Here is a 19,208-nt window from a genome sequence, read left to right as displayed (position 1 = left end):
AGCACCCTGACCATGGATTTCAACCAGCAACTTGGGCATGTGCCCTGACTGGGAATCAAACAGACGACCTTTTTGGTACAGGGATGATGCTCAACTAACTGAGCCACCCTGGCCAGGGCTCAAGTTCGTGTTTTTTTACAGTCTATTTTTTATTATAAACTAGAGACCTTGTACACGAAATTTGTGCGTGTGTGTGTGTGTGTGTGTGTGTGTGTGTGTGTGTCTGTCCTTCGGCCTAGCCTGCACCCTCTCCAATCTGGGACTCCTCGAGGGATGTCTGGCGGGCCCTTGCAGCCCCGGCTTTGTCCGGAAGGTCGTCTGGATGGTCGTTCCGCTGTTTGGTCTAATTAGCATATTAGCTCTTTATTATGTAGGATTATTTTCCATATGAACTAGTTGTCGGACATCCCTCTCACAATCCAGGACTGCTGGCTCCCAACTGCTCACCTGCCTGCCTGCCTGATTGCCCCTAACCTTTTCTGCCTGCCAGCCTGATCACCCCCTAACCTGCCAGCCTGATTGACACCTAACTGCTCCCCTGCCGGCCTGATTGCCCCCAACTGCCCTCCCTTGCCAGCCTGGTCACCCCCAACTGCCCTCCCCTGCTGGCCTGGTTGCTCCCAACTCCCCTCCCCTGCAGGCCTGATTGCCCACAACTGCCCTCCCCTACCAACCTGGTTGCCCCCAACTGCCCTCCCCTGCAGGCCTGGATCCCCCCCAACTGCCCTTCCCTGCTGGCCTGATTGCCCACAACTGCCCTCTCCTGCAGGCTGTCTTGTGTGTTGGAGTGATGGTCAATTTGCATATTACCTCTTTATTACATAGGATAGTTTATAATTCAGAGCCATAGTTTTGATTCTTGTGTTGCCAGACATTGATAGACGTTAGAGTAGTGGTACCTTTAGCTTGAATAAACTTTAACAATGCAGGATATGTTCCATCAGATATCTGAGAATTGGTTTTCCATGTTAACAGATTTTTATAAACACTTTGCTTTAAAGTAAGTACTTTGGTATTGTAAGGTAGAGACTGTTTACTTAGAGAGTATATTGCTTTAGTTGCTCTTAACTGAGTTCAGTTCAGTGTCTAAAATTATCCCCTGACTATTTCAAATATTGAAATAATTATATTTGAAATACAGATCTTTTTAGCAATAGAAGAATAACTTATGTCATTTGATTATGTCATTTGATTAAATCCACTTTAAAAATTTGAGAATACATTTTTTTGCACCCAGATCATTATATATGAAGATTGCCAAAGTGATAGAATGTAATTGAATTGATTTTTTCTTTATATCAGAGAGCAGCCAAACTGTCACAATGGTAGCAGGAGAAACTGCTTATCCAGCTTTGGAGGAAACACAGTTAGCACTTGTGGTAAGCTTGTGTTTTACTCTGTGAAAATATGGTAAACATAGAGAATGCTAATCAAAGCTTCCATTTCTAGTTGTGCATTCTGTTCCTATTTGAATTAGAAATAAATTTTATTAAAGATTTTGAGAGTCCCCAGATTGATCAGTTAAGGTTAAAGTTGTTAGCTTTTATTTAAACTCCTGATTCAGATGTGTTTTAATTTAGAAAAGTAATTCATTGGTGATGTGTTAAAGTCTTATTCATATAACCACTAATATAATTTTCTTTCAAAGTAGGTTGTGTGTATATGTGTGTGTGTGTATATATATATATATATATTTTTTTTTTTGGTATATAATTTTTTTAAGCGTTTGAGCCAAACCCCTGACTCAAATGCTGGGAACAAGATCTCAAATAAGTTTTGCATTTTCTTTTATGCATTTGAAATGAAGTAAAATTATGTGGGGGCCAGAAAAAGTAAGGTAATGATTGGATTACATGATAGTTAACAAGATTATGTACTATCTTGGGTGGTAACAGTTTATTTCATAGGTGCGTTGACCTAGATGTACAGATATAATGGACAGGGCTTGTTTATATGCCTGGGGCATGACTACCTACCATGACCCTCCCAGTTAGGAATTTATGATCAGATCATCCTGTGAGGTTACTTTCCATAGAATCCCCTTTTTTCATCCACATTTCCCCCTTTTGATCATAAATCTGAAGGTCGAATAGTGTGGTCTCTCAGTTCTAGGAAGGCTCATTCCTAGGAAGTCTCCGTATGGATGTCATCTTGATTGTTGGTGATGGGGCAACACTGTAAACCAGAGGGTCTGAGTTGAGGCTGCATTTTCCCAAACCAGGAAAGGCAGGTAAATGGAAGGCAGTCAGGTTTTATGGCCTTCATTTAAAAAAAAAACACTCTGGACTAGGGCTGGGCAAACTTTTTGACTCGAGGGCCACAATGGGTTCTTAAACTGGACCGGAGGGCCGGAACAAAAGCATGGATGGAGTGTTTGTGTGAACTACTATAAATTCAAAGTAAACATCATTACATAAAAGGGTACGGTCTTTTTTTTTTTTAGTTTTATTCATTTCAAATGGTCGGATCTGGCCCGCGGGCTGTAGTTTGCCCATGGCTGCTCTGGACCATTTCTATCCTGAGAACTATGATTTGAGTCCTGCCTTCTGTCTCTCATCTTTCTGTATTTGGCATCTAGTATAACACTTATGTAAGCCATGAAAAGAGTATTAACAGTTACACATGTTCAGCCATTATAAACAGTTGAACTATATAGAAAAACACAAAGAACAAGTACAGGTATTATGACTAATACCATTAGCAGACAGGAAAAGACAGCCAGACAAAATGGATTCAGAATTCAACATCAATCCATAGGTATACAGGCCTTGTCAATGTATTGGTATATAGTTTGTCTAATTAGGTTATATTCTTGAATTATATTGAGAAATTAAGCTAAAATCAAGGTCAGTTTTTAATGAGAACAAACTAAATCTTATCCTTTAGCATTTACCTGACTTCTAGATAAAACTAGACAGCTAGATGATCTTCACATGGCATAAATGTTAAAAGTTTATTACATACATAACCAGGAAAATTTCATCAGTCTTTTAATGGGCTCCCTGACTACTGGGTTACACATAAATAAACCCATGGAACCGGTAAGAAATCCTCTCCTTTCTGTGTTCATTTGGGTTGTAAAGGTAGGCTTCTTAGCTTTTGCAGCCTACAAGGATTTGTCAGTAGTTAGAGTCCCCAAGGAGTTTGAAGGGGTTTTCATACTAAAAGATGAAGCTACTATTGAGTAATCTTTTCCTATTAGACAGGATTCATATCTTTTATTTCAAGCCCAAATTACCATATACTTAAGTACACTTTGAACTGTGTAGAAAAATAAGGCCCTTAAATAATTGTTGAATTTACTCTCTCTCAAATTATGATTCCTCAGGGAGAGGAAGAAAAGTCACCTGAAGACAATGTTTCTTTTGGAACTGTCAGTGACGATTCTGATATTGTGACCCTTGAGCCACCTAAGTTAGAAGAAATTGGAAATCCAGAAGAAGCCATAAGTGTTAAAGAAGCACAGAGCCCAGAAGACTTTAACATGGGCTCTTCCTCTAGCAGCCAGTACACATTCTGTCCACCAGAAACTGGTAAGAACTATACAAAGAATACACTGATAACAGACCTACAGACTCCTGTGACCATATTTTATATAACGACTTGTTTTATAATCCTAAATCTCAAGTTTTGAACATTTGAGTTAAACTCAAACATTTTTATAAAATTTACTGTTATATTTAATGTTTTCCTAGACTCTAGGGCAGGGGTCCTCAAACTTTTTAAACAGGGGGCCAGTTCACTGTCCCTCAGCCCGTTGGAGGACCGGACTACAGTTTAAAAAAAACTATGAACAAATTCCTATGCACACAGCGGCAGCAAAAACACCCAGCGGGCCAAATAAATGTTTTCAGCGGGCCGCATGTGGCCCGCGGGCCGGGCCGTAGTTTGAGGACCCCTGCTCCTAGGGCCTAGAGCACACTCTTTTGCTATAACAATAAATGCCATCTCTTATTAAGTAAAAGACCAAAAAAAAAAAAGGCTTCAAGAAGGAGGAGGTTTGTTAATGTCTCAAACACTCCCTTTGACATGTTTTAGATCTTTAAGAGTGGAGATTGTGCCATTTTGCCTAAAAGCAAGAGAATGTTGAGATTTCTACCTACAATGATAAAAATTTTATATTGTAAAAATAGTGAAACTTCTTTCTCTTCAATTATTAGTCATTCAACAAACAGTTACTGAGTGCTACTGTGTGCCAAACAGGGCTCAAGCAGCTGGCAGTGCAGCGGCATCCCAAAACCCTGACCTTCGGATCATTCATTTTAGATTGAGTTATGAAAATGTGCCTATTGTAAGTCACGTTGTTAATGCAGTTAATGTCTATTGTTCAGACAGAATCATTTGGAGGTTAAAATGTGAGTTACTGAACTAATTCCCTTCTAAAATTTTTTGGCTCAATTTTAGGGACATATAACATCTTTCAATGTGGTATAACTATTTAGACACAAGTTACTAGAAAATATAAGAAACAAACCTATAGTTAACCAACAGTTATTAACCCACAATTATAACTTAAAAGTGAATTATGTGAGACACCTTGGAATACTGCCAGTGATTCCAGTAATTTCTTAATTTGATGCAGAAACAGGAACATGTAGTATCTATTTTAGATCATTTCTTTAGATTTTACCATTCTTTAATATTTACATTTGCCAAAATCAGACAATGGAATTTTTATTCAGTTTAAGTTAATAAAATGTTAAGTAGAGATTTTTTAGTTACCTCATTGAATGAGTTATTTTCAACTAGTGTTTCAGTAGTTTGACTATGAACAAGAGCTTGAAAATACTTTATTCAGAATATTTAAATAGTTATGAGATGATCTTAGTGATCAGAGAGAAACTTTGGTGTTGGCTAGAATAGGGCAAACGTAATTGATTTTAGAATCCATTTTGGTCATCGAATTTTATTTATTAAAATATAGGATTCATACTTTTATATATATTCAATTACTTTTTTTAAAGGCTGTGGTGGTTTAATCTGAGAATATTAGTAGGCCAGGAAAGGTAATTGAATGAAGTAAGAGTAGTGGAGAAGGGTCCAAGCAGACATTTAAGAAATTGATGCTATACATGCTGTTATTTTTTTTCAGATACTTGGACACTTCAGAGTACATTATTCTAGTTTTAATCTACTTTCTAAATTTGGACTTCTTGGGAATTTTATAGATTTAGTTAAGAGGTATATTTTATTAGGTGTTTTTATCAATTGCTATTCCTCCCAAAGGAATTACTTTAATAGAGAACATGTTAAAAATAATAAGTTACATTGGACTATGTTGAAAATACTACATATACTAGTTTATATCAGTTGCCCAGAGTTTTTGTTCTCTTTGCCTTATCCCATATTTTTCTCAGTTTAATTTCCTGCTACCCTATTGCTTATTTTGTTTTTTTCCTTTCTTCATCTGTGTTGGATTTCAACTTCAGTTTTTTCTTCTTGTAAATTAAATTCTTGTGACAGTAATCCCTTGTTGATGTAAGAACACTCCTCTCCCTCTCCATATGACTCTTTCCTCCCCTAAGAGAGCAAAGTTGGTAGTTGTAGAAAAGTTTGTATTGTATATGTTTTTTTAAAAGGCATAATTGTTAGATTTTGATGGAGCACGAATAATGTTAAATGATAATTTAAAGTATTTTCAATTCTTTTTTTTCCTTTTATTCTTTATAATAAAGCTTTATACATCTTTTTCCCTGTTTATTCACAAAAGAAAGGTGGTGGGAGAAGCTGTGGAAGATTCCTGAATGCATAAGGGCATGGGATGATCAGCTGAAACACCATGTTCCTAGCCAACTCCTTTTCCAAGGTGGTGTGACTAATCTATCAGCTTTTCTAGAGCTGAGTGTGCCTAGTCACATTTACTGCTTACTTAGTGCTTTAAAGATATCTCTTGTCAGCTATGATACTCTAAGCAGGTGTTCAAATTTATTTTGTGATAAAGCTGGCTAAGCTTATTGCATGCCTTTGCATTGCTTGCATCTTGGACTGTGGGCCAAATTAAGCTTTAAAAGACTTATAAAAATAAAAATATTTCAGCTATCATATGTATGGGTTAAAAAGATGGAAGCATTAGGTAAGGATGTAAATTTATTAATACCAGTTAGGCTGGTTTACTTGGAATATATAATGAAGTCCATATGTTAATGTAGAATTGAAAGTTTATTAAAGGAATTTTGGCTAAAGATTTGTTTTTACATTGACCCATCTTAATACTGTCAGAAAGTCTGACTTAAATACTCCATCCATGATCATGAAGGCCTTTGTATTATGTAATGCTTTATTTAAGTCTTCCTTTCTTTCTCTTTGTCCAAGAAATGTAACCTCACAGCTGAGGTGGTGGCATCTTGGAAAAACTATTGGTCAGGAATAACCAGATAAACATGATGGGCATAAGGGTCATGAACAAACGATCTCTCAGTAGCTTCTGTATCACTAAATATTAGGAATATTCATTAGTGCCTTCTGTCTTTGTATTTCGTTGTAAATGTGAAAGTTAATTGAACCCTCCATGATCCTTCTTTAAAAAGTATTGCCTAACCTAAGTCACCAGCTTTCCTTTGGCATGGATAACCTGCCTTCTGAAGAACTGTTTTGCTTTTTTAAAACAAGAATGTTTGTTGTTTTGGAGCTCTGTGTATCAAGTTCAAGCTCACATTTTATCCTTACTTTTAATGCTCTTTTTCTTTCTAACTGGTCAGAGGGAATTTCAGAGTCACTTAATTTTCTGAGTCAACATATAATTTTTTGATAATATAAAACCGTGTTAATAAATTATACATATGAAAAACAAGATAATTGTTCTGGTATATATGTTTTCAGGACTTGTGATTTCTTGTGAATTTTTTTAAGTTATGATTTACTATTCTTTTCATAAAGGAGCAGCACCAGATTAGTCCTAATATCGGAGATAGCTGTTGTGTCACTTCCTCATGCTGACATATTTACTAGAAGGGTGAAATTAATAGCCTTCTAGTAAGAGTGGCAGTTGAAGGGAAGGGCTCATCTGACTTCTGGAAATCTGTGTTTAACTAGAGTGCTCTGAACCTTGATTATGGACTCATAGAATGGAAGTGAAACTAGAAAAACACCAAGGAACTGCTTGTATATGTCCCTGTGTTCCTTAAACAGTTGAGCTTAAATTGAAATGGAAGAGATAGAGGGTGTTTTTTTCTTTTCTTCTAGAAATAGTATTTGTTTATAGCTCTACTATCAAATAAATTTAATAGACTATGAGAATCAATGTTCTGATGGTATAAACTGTAAGAAAGGTTTAACAATAAAACAGCTAGACCTTCAAAGGCACAGAATATGATTAACAGATTCTTGTGTATCACAGTTGAAATATTTTATGTTTTGGCATTGTATTCATAACCTTGAAAACTTGAGTTCATGTTGTGTTGTTTTGTTTTTGCTTGTCTTATGTAAAAAAAGCATGTAGGGATGGCATTGATTATTCTAAATCATATCTACTAGGGAAACTTGCATAAAAATTTTAAATATTTATCTACTTTTTTTTAAAATAGTATTTTCATCTCAGCCGAGTGATGACAAATCAAGTAGTGATGAAACCAGCCATCAGCCCAGTCCTGCCTTTAGACGCCGCCGTGCTAGGAAGAAAACTATTTCTAGTTCAGAATCTGAAGAACGACTGCTCGCTGACCAAGAAACGGAACCCTCTAAGGAGCTGGGTAAACGCCATTTCAGTAGTGGCCTCAATAAGTGTGTTATACTAGCTCTGGTGATTGCAATCAGCATGGGATTTGGACATTTCTATGGTAAGTAATTGAAAATTTGTTAAACAAACTGATGGCTTAGGGTAGAGACACTAAGAGTGAGGAAAGCTCATATATTTAATGACAAAGCTATTTTTACTTAAAGTAAGCAGTATTTATTTAAGAAATGTAAGGATTATTGGCATGTATTTTTTTTATAAGGAAAAGATTAGAAGATTAAAAATCTGAAATGCTTACAATGAGGTAAATTGTTTATTTTAGAACCACAATTAAAGTAGTTTGAACTCTGACTTTATTAGGAGGATTATCTAAATCCCAGTTGAAATAGTTACAATTGAAATGTCAATAATTGGTGCTCATTATTTCTGCCTTCAGGTTTTTTGTTTTTGTTTTTTGTTCTTGCCTTCAGGTTTCACTCAAGCCATATATTTATATATGTGTGTGTGTGTATATATATATGTGTGTGTGTGTGTGTGTGTGTGTGTATATATATATAATATATATATATATTTTTTTTCTTTATTGATTAAAGTATTATGTGTCCTTAGACCCCCATTGCCCCCCACCCCCCACTCATGCCCTCACCCCCCTGGTGTCTGAATCCATTGGTTAGGTTTATATACATGCATACAAGTCCTTCAATTGATCTCTCCTCCTTACCCCCACCCTCCCCTACCTTGTTAACATTTGTAGTTTTGTAGTTTAGCATTACAGTATACTCTGCTCACTGTTAATCTTGTTAGTGTTTCTGTACATTGATTATCTTAATGAAAAGCCTGTGAAAGTCTCTTGGGTAAAAAGAGGAAGGACTTCCATGTGGTGTTATTTTTCATTTGGGAGCCCAACCATTGAATCTTTTTTCCCCTCAATATTTTAATATGTAATTTATTGATTTCAGAGAGAGGAAGGGAGGAGAGATAGAAACATCAGTAATGAGAGAAAATCACTGATCGGCTGCCTCCTGCATGCCCCCTATTGGGGATCCAGCCCACAACCCAGGCATGAGCCCTGACCTGGAATACAATCGTGACCTCTTGGTTCATGGGTCAGTGCTCAACCACTGAGTCACATTGGTTAGGCCAAATATGAAATCCTATTTAAGGTACTAGAGGCCCAGTGCATGAATTCCTGCATGGGTGGGGTCTGGCTGGGCTGGCCCCAATTGGGGCCCTATCAGGGCTGGGCCGACTAGGGGGAAGGGCCATGGGCAATTGGCCAGTGGGGGGTGATTGTGGACGGGACCAGCCGGGGGGAGGGGCTGCGGGTGGTTGGCCAGCCAGCCCTGCCCCTGATCAGAGTCGGGGGGACTGAGGGAGGTGGATCTGGCTGGGGGGAGGGAAAGGCTGTGGGCTGATTGGGGTGGTGAGGGCCCATCGGGGGCGGGGCTGGCTGGGGGGAGGCGCTGCAGGAGGTTGGCCAGCCGGCCCCGCCCCCAATCGGGCAGGCTCACTGGCCACTCTGGGCATCATAGCAACTGGTTGTTCCAGTCGTTACTGCATTCTGGTCACTGGCTTTTATATGTATAGATATACGAATTTGCACAAAGCTGAGAGTGAGAACTGAACAGTCACACTGCTATATTAGAATCAAAACAAATGTCTTAGATCTTGTCAACAAATTTTAGTTTGCCTTGTATTAACTACTTTTAGGATTTTTTTTTTAGTACATAATCCACAGTTTAACTTTCTGAAGTATCCCTGTTTTGTTAGTTCCTTCTACCAATGTGTTTCTTATATAAAGATTGAAGAAATACTCCATGTTGATTTGTGGAAAAAATACATTATTCAATGTAGTAGAATGTGAGGTAACTTACTGAAGACAGTCAATACTTGTTTTCAGTCAGAGTCAGTAAAATGTGTTTCTTCTTGTATTTAACTTTATATTAATAAAAATAAGTAATTACACTCCTGCTTGAATTTATTACTGAAAACTGTAATTTGTGTCCTTCCTTGAAATTTGTTGTCATGAGATTTGACTTAACTTTTTTATTATCTAGCTGGAGCAAATGTGTGAATATGAATATATTTTATTTTTTGAGCATGATTTTTCCCCCCACAGGTAAACCTGGAGGTAACAAAGGAGAAGGTCTTATCTTAATCTTTTTTCCTACTAAAAATAAAATTAGTAATTTAATGTTAATCCAGATTCCATTAAAACCGCACCAATTGCATGAACTTTTAAGTATTTTGTAGTAAGACCAAGTTAGAGAGGAGTGCTTTCAAAATTCAGAAATTATTACCATTATTTAGGATTTGGGTCATTTGTAAAATTTACTTTGATAATTATATTTACTAAAACATTATCCTGCACTTCTTGAAATTAAGTTTTCAGAATATGAAAAGACTGAGTAACATAATATGAAGAAGGTTTATATAGTAATAGACTGGCTCAATGAACATACAAAAACTTACCTGAATAATTATTACTTTTTCAAGATCACTATTTAAACTACATCACATTTTTTAAAAATTCTGTCACTGATCTCAACACTTTACGAGCTCTTTAGAGTTGACTTCAGAGCCAGTTTGAATTTCTCATGCACCATGAAGTCAGTCATTGTACACCATAATCATTTTCTTTATAATCATTTTTAAAAAAATACATATTTATTGATATCCAAGAGAGAGAGAGAGAGAGAGAGAGAGAGAGAGAGAGAGAGAGAGAAAGAAACATCAATAATGAGAATCATTAATCGACTCCTCCTGCACGCCCCCTACTGGGGATCGAGCACACAACCTAGGCATGTTCCCTGACTGGAAGGAACCATGGCCTCCTGGTTCATAGATTGACACTCAGCCACTGAGCCACACCAGCTGGCTTGTTTGATAATCATTTAACAAAAACATGCTACTAAGAGAGCCACTCAAAACATTTACCAACTTTGGCTCTATATAATTTTGGAGTTTCAGACCTATCCTAGAAGGAAGAGAAAAATAGTTTGACTGAGGATAGTAAAATAATGTACTTACAGGTATTTGCGACTGCTTAAGGTTCTGAAACTGCTTATAGAGGTTTAAAGAAAAATCATATATGATGCACCTATCTTCCTTATTTTCTTTGTTCATAAGCTATCCATATTCTAAATCAGTAGTGAAAGTCAGTTGATTCAGTTTTCTCAGGAAGTTGCTTTAAGTATTGGTAGGCTGCCCAGCTCTTGAACAACAACATAATAGAATATAAGTAGGTACCACATTATGCAGAACAGACAAATTATAGCTCGAAAGCTACACTTACTGAGTCATCCTGGAGATGGTAGGATTTGAGGTGTGTTTGGTCTTAATTATGCTTATGCGAAGTGGAAGGAAAGTGGAACATTCCTGCAATGGAGAGTCTGATAACTTGAAAGTAAACTTGCCGGGTTTGGAAGCAGTCTGCCTGGACTAGAGCAGAATTGATATTTAGAAATAACGGAGTGTAAGGTTGGACTCTGTGGGATGCTGTTATATTGTAAAACATCTTGGAACTTGGTAGGAGAGTGTGATTTATAGAGTGAACTGATTGCAATAATTTTAGAGAAAAAGTGTAGGAAAGAAAAATGGTATGGGGAAAATTAAAACAGTCATTCGGAAAGTTTTGTAATTTAGATATTCAGTGACCAGGGCCTTAATTATAATGATAGTGCATATGGAGAAAAGGTTGGTGAAATAAGGGACATTGAACTAGTAATGGAAAAGACAACTTTGAGCTAGGAAATGGAGATATTGGTGGTTTGTTTTTTAAATTGCAGTAAGTATGCTACTGCTTTACTTTTGGAGGTGGGGGTGTTAATGGGGAACAGTTTTATTAGGTAATAAATAAATAGATGGTGAGCCACTTTGGTTTGTTTTTACCCAACTTTAGAATGGTTTAGGGCAACAGTTAAAGTTTTAATTTATTTTATTTTTATGAAGTTGTCCCCAAAATTGTGCCCAACAGGCGGCTGGGAGCTCTGTTGAGATTGGTAGAGAAGTCTTAACAGCAGTGACAGCAAAAACTGACTGTGGGTTAATAAGATTAAGATAAATAGTCTTGTACCAGAAGGCCAAAGATTATACTTTGAGCAATAACACTTTATAGTTAGGCAGCTGAAGATGTGTATGTATGGGGGGAGGACCAAAACTTCAGGGAGTGGCTTCCACCTCACTTTTGGAAAAAAACCAAAAACCTAATAGGTTGAAAAAGTCCACATAAAGACAGTCATCAAATCTATGCTATGTAATAGTATTGCCAAATCAGATATCAATACATAGTTTTAGGTTATTTTCCAATGAGCGAAGGAATTCATCCTATTAGAAGTTTGAAAAGAAAGATTTTCAGTCACTGGGAATTACAGATGTATTTATTTCAACCATTTTAAAAATCTGAGATTCTTTTGAGTAATACTGAAACAAATTTGCCATGCTTTTATAAATTAGAAAATTTAAAGAAAGGATGTGAATCCTAACAGAGTATCAGCTGTTAATTGGTAACAGTTGTCTAATTTGGCAAAAGTTTTTAGTGTTTTTCAAGATATATTGAAGAAACTAAAAATTAATTTGTGAAAGAGAAGAAATACTAAACTGTCATTACATCCTTTCATTACAAAGCTGTGATATCTTTACACAATGCTATGCCACTCAGTAGATATAATATTGTCAAACGCGTTTTGCCTTATTTTTTATTTCGTGGTGTTTTTTTCTCATGCATGAAGCATGTATCAGCATGTGAAAATGCATGTCTTTGCAAATTAACATTTTATATTTTTAAGGTAAAAATAGATAGCATCCTAGTTGGTTTAAGATCCCTTTATCACTGCTGGGATAGGGATAGTGATACTTCAGTACAGACCTAACCAATGCAGTCTTAAAAGATTTGGGCTTTGAGAATGGTGGATAATCACAGCCAGTTATTTTCCTTGTTATACCTTTTGGGTTTGTTTTATATAACTTAGGTAAAATATAGTAAGAAAAAATATAAAATTTTGTTTTTCCTTATAACCTGTCAATAGACTTCCTGCTTTCTTTCTCTTTATGGGGGAGTGCAGTAATTGATGTACTTCGGAGAGCCCTCATAACCGACAGGCCTGAGTGCTCGCTTTGGCAGTACATATACTAAAATTGGAACAATACAGAGGAGATTAGCATGGCCCCTGTGCAAGGATGGCACTCAGATTTGTGAAACGTTCCATATTTTGTGCAGTACCCCAGTGGGCATCTTCACACACTTTCATTAGCTTGGAAGAAATATGAGTCAAAGTACAACGTGTGGCACTTAGTAGCAAAATTGTGACTTTTAATTACAAAATAAAAACAAACCCCAAAACCAGACCTGAGTGCCTTTATAGAGTAAGATAAAAACATTACATAAATTGTTTTCTTTGGTAGGGTAATGTGGGCTGCTTGTTTTAATCAAAAGGATTGTGAACCACCTAAATGTCCCTGGTATATGAGAAATAAAACAAAAAATATATTAACCTATTTGGCTTGGTCTATTATATTAACATTCATCTATCACGATTCGATGAATGACAGCATGAGATTTTACTTATTCATTCTTTGTTTATTATATATTGAGAATGTTTATAGAACTGAAGTGCTGTTACTTTAAAGGAAATGATCCTATCTTGATTAGTTAAATATATGGAGATTAAATGTTTTCTTATGTTTCAAAATATTGGTAATCATAATATGTTATATATCTCTAATAAAAATGTTCATTTTTAGGCACATTTCAGATTCAGAAACGTCAACAGTTAATCAGAAAGATACATGAAGATGAATTGATTGACATGAAGGACTATCTTTCCCAATGTGACCAGAAACAAGTCTCTGTTACAGATTATAAGGTGTGTACTACTAATCCTATATAATAAAAGGGTAATATGCAAATTGACCAAACAGTTGACCTACCAGAACACCCTCGGCCCCTTTCCCCAGCCAGCCCCGCCCCCCAGCGGGCAACCCTAGCACTGCCCCTGATCGGCCTCCCACCCCAGCCATCCTGCTGGCTGAACCCGACCAGTGCATTTGTGCACTGGGCCTCTAGTACATTTTATAAAAACTGTTAGCCTGTAATTAATATGCTATGCAGATATAGTTATAGTATAGGTTGGTAAATCAATAATCCTATCTAATAAAAGAGAAACATGGTAATTAGCATAAGTCTGCTACCCTTCCCATTGGCTAATCAGGGCGATATGCAAATTAACTGCCAGCCAAGATGGCGGCCGGCAGCCAGGCAGCTTGAAACTAACATAGGCTTGCTTGCTTCAGTGACGGAGGACTCCAACGTTCCCCGCCTGCCTCTGCAGGCCTCTGAGCTGCAAGCAACTATGTAACAAACATAGAAACTAAACACAAACCCAGAAACCTGCCGGGCTTCAGCCAGCAGGATCGCAACATTGTAAGCAAAGGCCAGAAACCTACTTTCAGCAGCGGAGGCCTAAGAGCTGGAGCCAAGCCTCAAAGCTAAAGCTGGCCCAGAATAAAAAGAAAAAAAGGAGCGGTTGGGAGCTTCAGTCACCCGCCAGCCTGAAAACAGCCCTCAGCTCCTCACCCAGACTGGCCAGGCACGCCAGTGGGGACCCCCACCTGAAGGGTGTGTGACCAGCTGCAAACAGCCATCATCCCCTCACCCAGGCTGGCCAGGCAGCCCAGTGGGGACCCCCACCCTGATCCAGGACACCCTTCAGGGCAAACCAGCCGGCACCCACCCATGCACCAGGCCTCTAACCTATATAGTAAAAGGGTAATATGCCTCCCAGCACCGGGATCAGCGTGACATGGGGCAGCGCCCAAACCCCCTGATTGCCCTGCGGCTCTGTGTGTGACAGGGGGCGGGGCCCCAACCCCCTGATCGGCCCTGCTCTGTGTGTGACGGTGCGGCGCCCCAACGCCCCCCCCCCACCCCCTATGGGCCTTGCTCTGTGTGTGACGGGGTAGAGCCATAACCTCCCCATAGGCCCTGCCCTGAGTGTGAGAGTGGCGGCACGCCAACCCCCTGATCGGCCCTGCTCTGTGGGTGATAGAGGGCGGCGCCCCAACCCCCTGATGGGCCCTGCTCTGTGCGTGACAGGGTACAGAGCCCCAACCCCCCTGATGGGCCCTGCTCTGCGAGTGACAGGGGGAAATGCCCCAACCCCCTGATTGGCCCTGCTCTCTGCATGACGGGGTGACGCCACAACCTCCCCATCGACCCTGCCTTGAGTGTGACAGGGGATGGTGCCCCAACCCCCCAATCGGCCCTACCCTGAGCGTGACTGAGGGTGGAATCACAACCTCCCTATTGCCCCGCTCTGTGTATGACAGGGGGTGGCGCCCCAACTCCCCAATCGGCCCTGCTCTGAGACCGACCAGGGGCTGCACCTAGGGATTGGGCCTGCCCTCTGCCACCCGGGAGCAGGCCTAAGCCAGCAGGTTGTTATCACCCGAGGGGTCCCAGACTGCGAAAGGGCATAGGCCGGGCTGAGGGACCCCCCTCCCCCCCGAGTGCACAAATTTTTGTGCACCGGGCCTCTAGTCCTATCTAATAAAAGAGAAACATGGTAATTAGCATAAGTCTGCTACCCTTCCCATTGGCTAATCAGGGTGATATGCAAATTAACTGCCAGCCAAGATGGCGGCCGGCAGCCAGGCAGCTTGAAGCTAACATGAGGCTTGCTTGCTTCAGTGACGGAGGACTCCAACGTTCCCCGCCTGCCTTGCTGGCCTCTGAGCTTGCAGTTTGAAACATTGTTACAAATATAGAAGCTAAACAAAACCCCAGAAACCTGCTTTCAGCCCACCGGGATCTCAGAGCTGGAGTTGATACAGTGTTTCGATTATAGAATACAAACAAACCAGATACCTGCTTTCAGCAGCAGAGGCCTCAGAGCTGGAGCCAGAGCTGGAGCCAGAGCTAAAGCTGGCCCAGAATAAAAAAAAAAAAAAAAAAAAAAGGAGCGGTTGGGAGCTTCCATCACCCGCCAGCCTGAAAACAGCCCTCCGCCCCTCACCCAGACTGGCCAGGCACCCCAGTGGCGACCCCCACCCTGAAGGGTGTGTGACCAGCTGCAAACAGCCATCATCCCCTCACCCAGGCTGGCCAGGCACCCCAGTGGGGACCACCACCCTGATCCAGGACACCCTTCAGGGCAAACCAGCCAGCCCCACCCATGCTCCAGGCCTCTATCCTATAAAGTAAAAGGGTAATATGCCTCCCAGCACCGGGATCAGCGGAGCCGCGAGGCCTCCTGGCACTGGGATCAGCGTGACAGGGGGCAGCGCCCAAACCCCCTGATCGCCCTGCGGCTCTGTGTGTGACGGGGTGGGGCCACAACCTCCCTATCCGCCCTGCTCTGTTCGTGACAGGGGAAGGTGCCCCAACCCCCTGATCAGCCCTGCTCTGTGCCTGATACGGGGGAGCTCCCCAACGCCCTGATCGCCCTGCGGCTCCGTGTGTGACAGGGTGCGGCGCCCCAACCCCCTGATTGGCCCTGCTCTGTGTGACACGGGGTAGAGCCATAACCTTCCCATCGGCCCTGCCCTGAGTGTGACAGTGGCGGCGCCCCAACCCCCTGATCCGCCCTGCGCTGTGTGTGACAGGGGGCAGTGCCCCAACTTCCCTATCGGCCCTACTCTGTGAGTGACGGGGGGAGCTCCTCAACCCCCTGATCGGCCCTGCTCTGTGCATGACACGGCGGAGCTCCCCAACCCCCTGATGGGCCCTGCTCTGTGCGTGACAGGGGGCAGCGCCCCAACCCCCTGATCAGCCTTGCTCTGTGCCTGATAGTGGGGAGCTCCCCAACCCCCTGATTGGCCCTGCTCTGTGCGTGACAGGGGTTGGCGCCACAACCTCCCCATCGACCCTGCCTTGAGTGTGACAGGGGGCGGTGCCCCAACCCCCCAATCGGCCCTACCCTGAGCGTGACTGAGGGTGGCATCACAACCTCCCAATCTGCCCTGCTCTGAGCCCGACCAGGGGCTGCACCTAGGGATTGGGCCTGCCCTCTGCCACCCGGGAGCGGGCCTAAGTCAGCAGGTCCCGAGGGGTCCCTGACTGTGAGAGGGCACAGGCTGGGCTGAGGGACCCCTCCTACCTCCCAAGTGCACAAATTTTTGTGCACCAGGCCTCTAGTCTACATTAATAAAAGAGAAACATGGTAATTGGCATACGACCGCTACCCTTTTCATTGGCTAATCAGCGAGATATGCAAATTAACTGTCAGCCAAGATGGCGGCCGGCAGCCAGGCAGCTTGAAACTAACATGAGGCTTGCTTGCCTCAGTGACTGAGGACCGTTGGAGGAAACCAACGTTCCCCGCCTGCAGCTGCAGGCCTCTGAGCGGGCAGTTTAAGAAACATTGTAACAAATACCGCCGGACTTCAGCCAGCAGATTCGCAACATTGTAAGCAAAGGCCAGAAACCTACTTTCAGCCGCGGAGGCCTAAGAGCTGGAGCCAAGCCTCAAGGTAAAGCTGGCCCAGAATAAAAAAAAGAAAAAAGAAAAAAAGGAGCAGTTGGGAACTTCAGTCACTCCCAGCCTGAAAACAGCCCTCAGCCCCTCACCCAGACTGTCCAGGCACCCCAGTGGGGACCCCCACCCTGATCCAGGACACCCTTCAGGGCAAACCAGCCGGCCCCACCCATGCACCAGGCCTCTACCCTATATAGCAAAAGGGTAATATGCCTCCCGGCACTGGGATCAGCATGACAGGGGGCAGCGCCCAAACCCCCTGATTGCCCTGCGGCTCTGTGTGTGACAGGGGGCGGGGCCCCCAACCCCCTGGGCAGCCCTGCTCTGTGCCTGATAGGGGGGAGCTCCCCAACCCCCTCCCCCCCCCCCCCCACGGGCCCTGCTCTGTGTGTGATGGCGTAGAGCCATAACCTCCCCATCGGCCCTGCCCTGAGTGTGAGAGTGGCGGCGCCCCAACCCCCTGATCGGCCCTGCTTTGTGGGTGATAGAGGGCTGTGCCCCAACCCCCTGATGGGCCCTGCTCTGTGTGTGACGGGGGTAGCACCCCAACCCCCTGATTGGCCCTGCTCTGTGCGTGACGGGGTGGCGCCGCAACCTCCCCATTGACCCTGCCTTGAGTGTGACAGGGGATGGTGCCCCAACCCCCCAATCGGCCCTACCCTGAGCGTGACTGAGGGTGGCATCACAACCTCCCAATCTGCCCTGCTCTGTGCATGACGGGGCGGCGCCCCAACTCCCCAATCGGCCCTGCTCTGAGCCCGACCAGGGGCTGCACCTAGGGATTGGGCCTGCCCTCTGCCACCCGGGAGCAGGCCTAAGCCAGCAGGTCGTTATCTCCCGAGGGGTCCCAGACTGCGAGAGGGCACATACCTGGCTGAGGGACCCCCCTCCCCACCGAGTGCACAAATTTTTGTGCACCTGGCCTCTAGTAATATTAATAATTGTTGACTGAATACGTTTTGTGTCTTTGTCACATTTGTGAGTACCTCACATACAATATTTCTCATTTCTCATCACTACCATTTGAATTAAGCAAGTGTTAGCTTCACTTCAAAGACTGGAAAGAGATTCAAAAAAGCTAAGTAACTTTCCCAAGGCTAGCAACTGGCAGAGCTTAATTCTGACTTCGAAGATGTTAGTCCTAATCACTTATATTACCATTAACCTATCTCAAATTGATATTATATATATAACATTATTATTAACTTTATTTTTACAGAGCTGAGCAAAACATTTTCATTCAGTAAGAAAGAGGAGTGTTTATATCTTAAATCCTTCCCTTGATCAAAGAAAATAATCAGGCAGTTTTTTTCCTTTAAGGTTTCTTGTTAGTTCTGATGGAAGAAATAGCATGTTATATTTTCCTAAAACTCACCTAACTCCAGCAGGACTGTGCTGTTCATTTTGTCCAATTACCTAACACATTTGTGGGTTAATGAGGACCAGCAGAATAACTGGTCTCCTGTTTAGTTCTTTCCTGGGAAGGGTGTAGGGATTATAGATAAAATCAGGTTAGGAAAATAAACGGTTCCATTTTTTTTTTCAATTTCCCCAAATTTCCTTTATACTTAATTTATGTATGTATCCCACAAAGGGTTCTGATTATATTTCTTCTGAAGACAGAATCCCACTTAACATTTGAATTATATATTTCAGGGAAGGACTACTAAAGTTAATTGTAAATAGTGTAGTTTTCCCTACCTTGGTCAGAGGATATTTTTAAGTGTAGCCATTTTCTTTCACCATTATGGTTTTTGGTTCCCTAGGCCACTGGCTTTTAGGAGACCTGCCCTGCATACATCTTTACTGAGTTAGTTCTTGTAGAGCTTTTGTCTCCAGTTGTTAAATGTGGTTTGAATTTTGAAGATCTTCATGGAGGACCTGCTAAGGATCTACTTACCAGTCACTTAATTCAAGAATATACAGTTTACTGGATAAGGAATGTTGTGCCTTCTAGTCATTCTTTGGCTGCCTCTGCCTATGCATTTAAAGATATGATTCTAATGAAACTTTAAATTTTAATTTGTTCTCTGAAGATTCATAAGCCAGACAGTGAAATATCC

General features: G+C 41.8%; 1 protein-coding gene and 1 non-coding gene across 15 annotated transcripts in view; both read left to right on the top strand.

Annotated features, from left to right (window-relative positions):
- CCPG1 (cell cycle progression 1) overlaps positions 1 to 19,208 on the top strand; it is an 83,325-nt gene that overhangs the window by 23,058 nt on the left and 41,059 nt on the right. For 8 of the 14 annotated variants that reach the window (XR_004966559.1, XM_036302170.1, XM_036302163.1 and 5 more), the window contains exons 4-8: positions 1,303 to 1,379; positions 3,329 to 3,533; positions 5,711 to 5,806; positions 7,524 to 7,775; positions 13,415 to 13,536. Coding sequence is in view for 13 of the 14 variants with exons in the window: in XM_036302170.1 (XP_036158063.1) it covers positions 1,303 to 1,379; positions 3,329 to 3,533; positions 5,711 to 5,806; positions 7,524 to 7,775; positions 13,415 to 13,536 (752 nt within the window). In the remaining variant the exon portion in view is untranslated. Of the gene's footprint in view, positions 1 to 1,302; positions 1,380 to 3,328; positions 3,534 to 5,710; positions 5,807 to 7,523; positions 7,776 to 9,757; positions 9,804 to 13,414; positions 13,537 to 19,208 lie in introns of those variants that run through there. The other 6 variants (XM_036302169.1, XM_036302174.1, XM_036302172.1 and 3 more) reach the window with 5 other exon arrangements.
- Positions 12,779 to 12,885, top strand: LOC118661225. Its single transcript, XR_004969214.1, has one exon. It is a non-coding gene; the product is annotated as a U6 spliceosomal RNA (small nuclear RNA).

The sequence above is a fragment of the Myotis myotis genome, unplaced genomic scaffold (assembly GCF_014108235.1).
Source record: "Myotis myotis isolate mMyoMyo1 unplaced genomic scaffold, mMyoMyo1.p scaffold_m19_p_1, whole genome shotgun sequence".
NCBI lineage: Eukaryota > Metazoa > Chordata > Mammalia > Chiroptera > Vespertilionidae > Myotis > Myotis myotis.
This window is presented reverse-complemented; position numbering and strand designations above follow the sequence as displayed.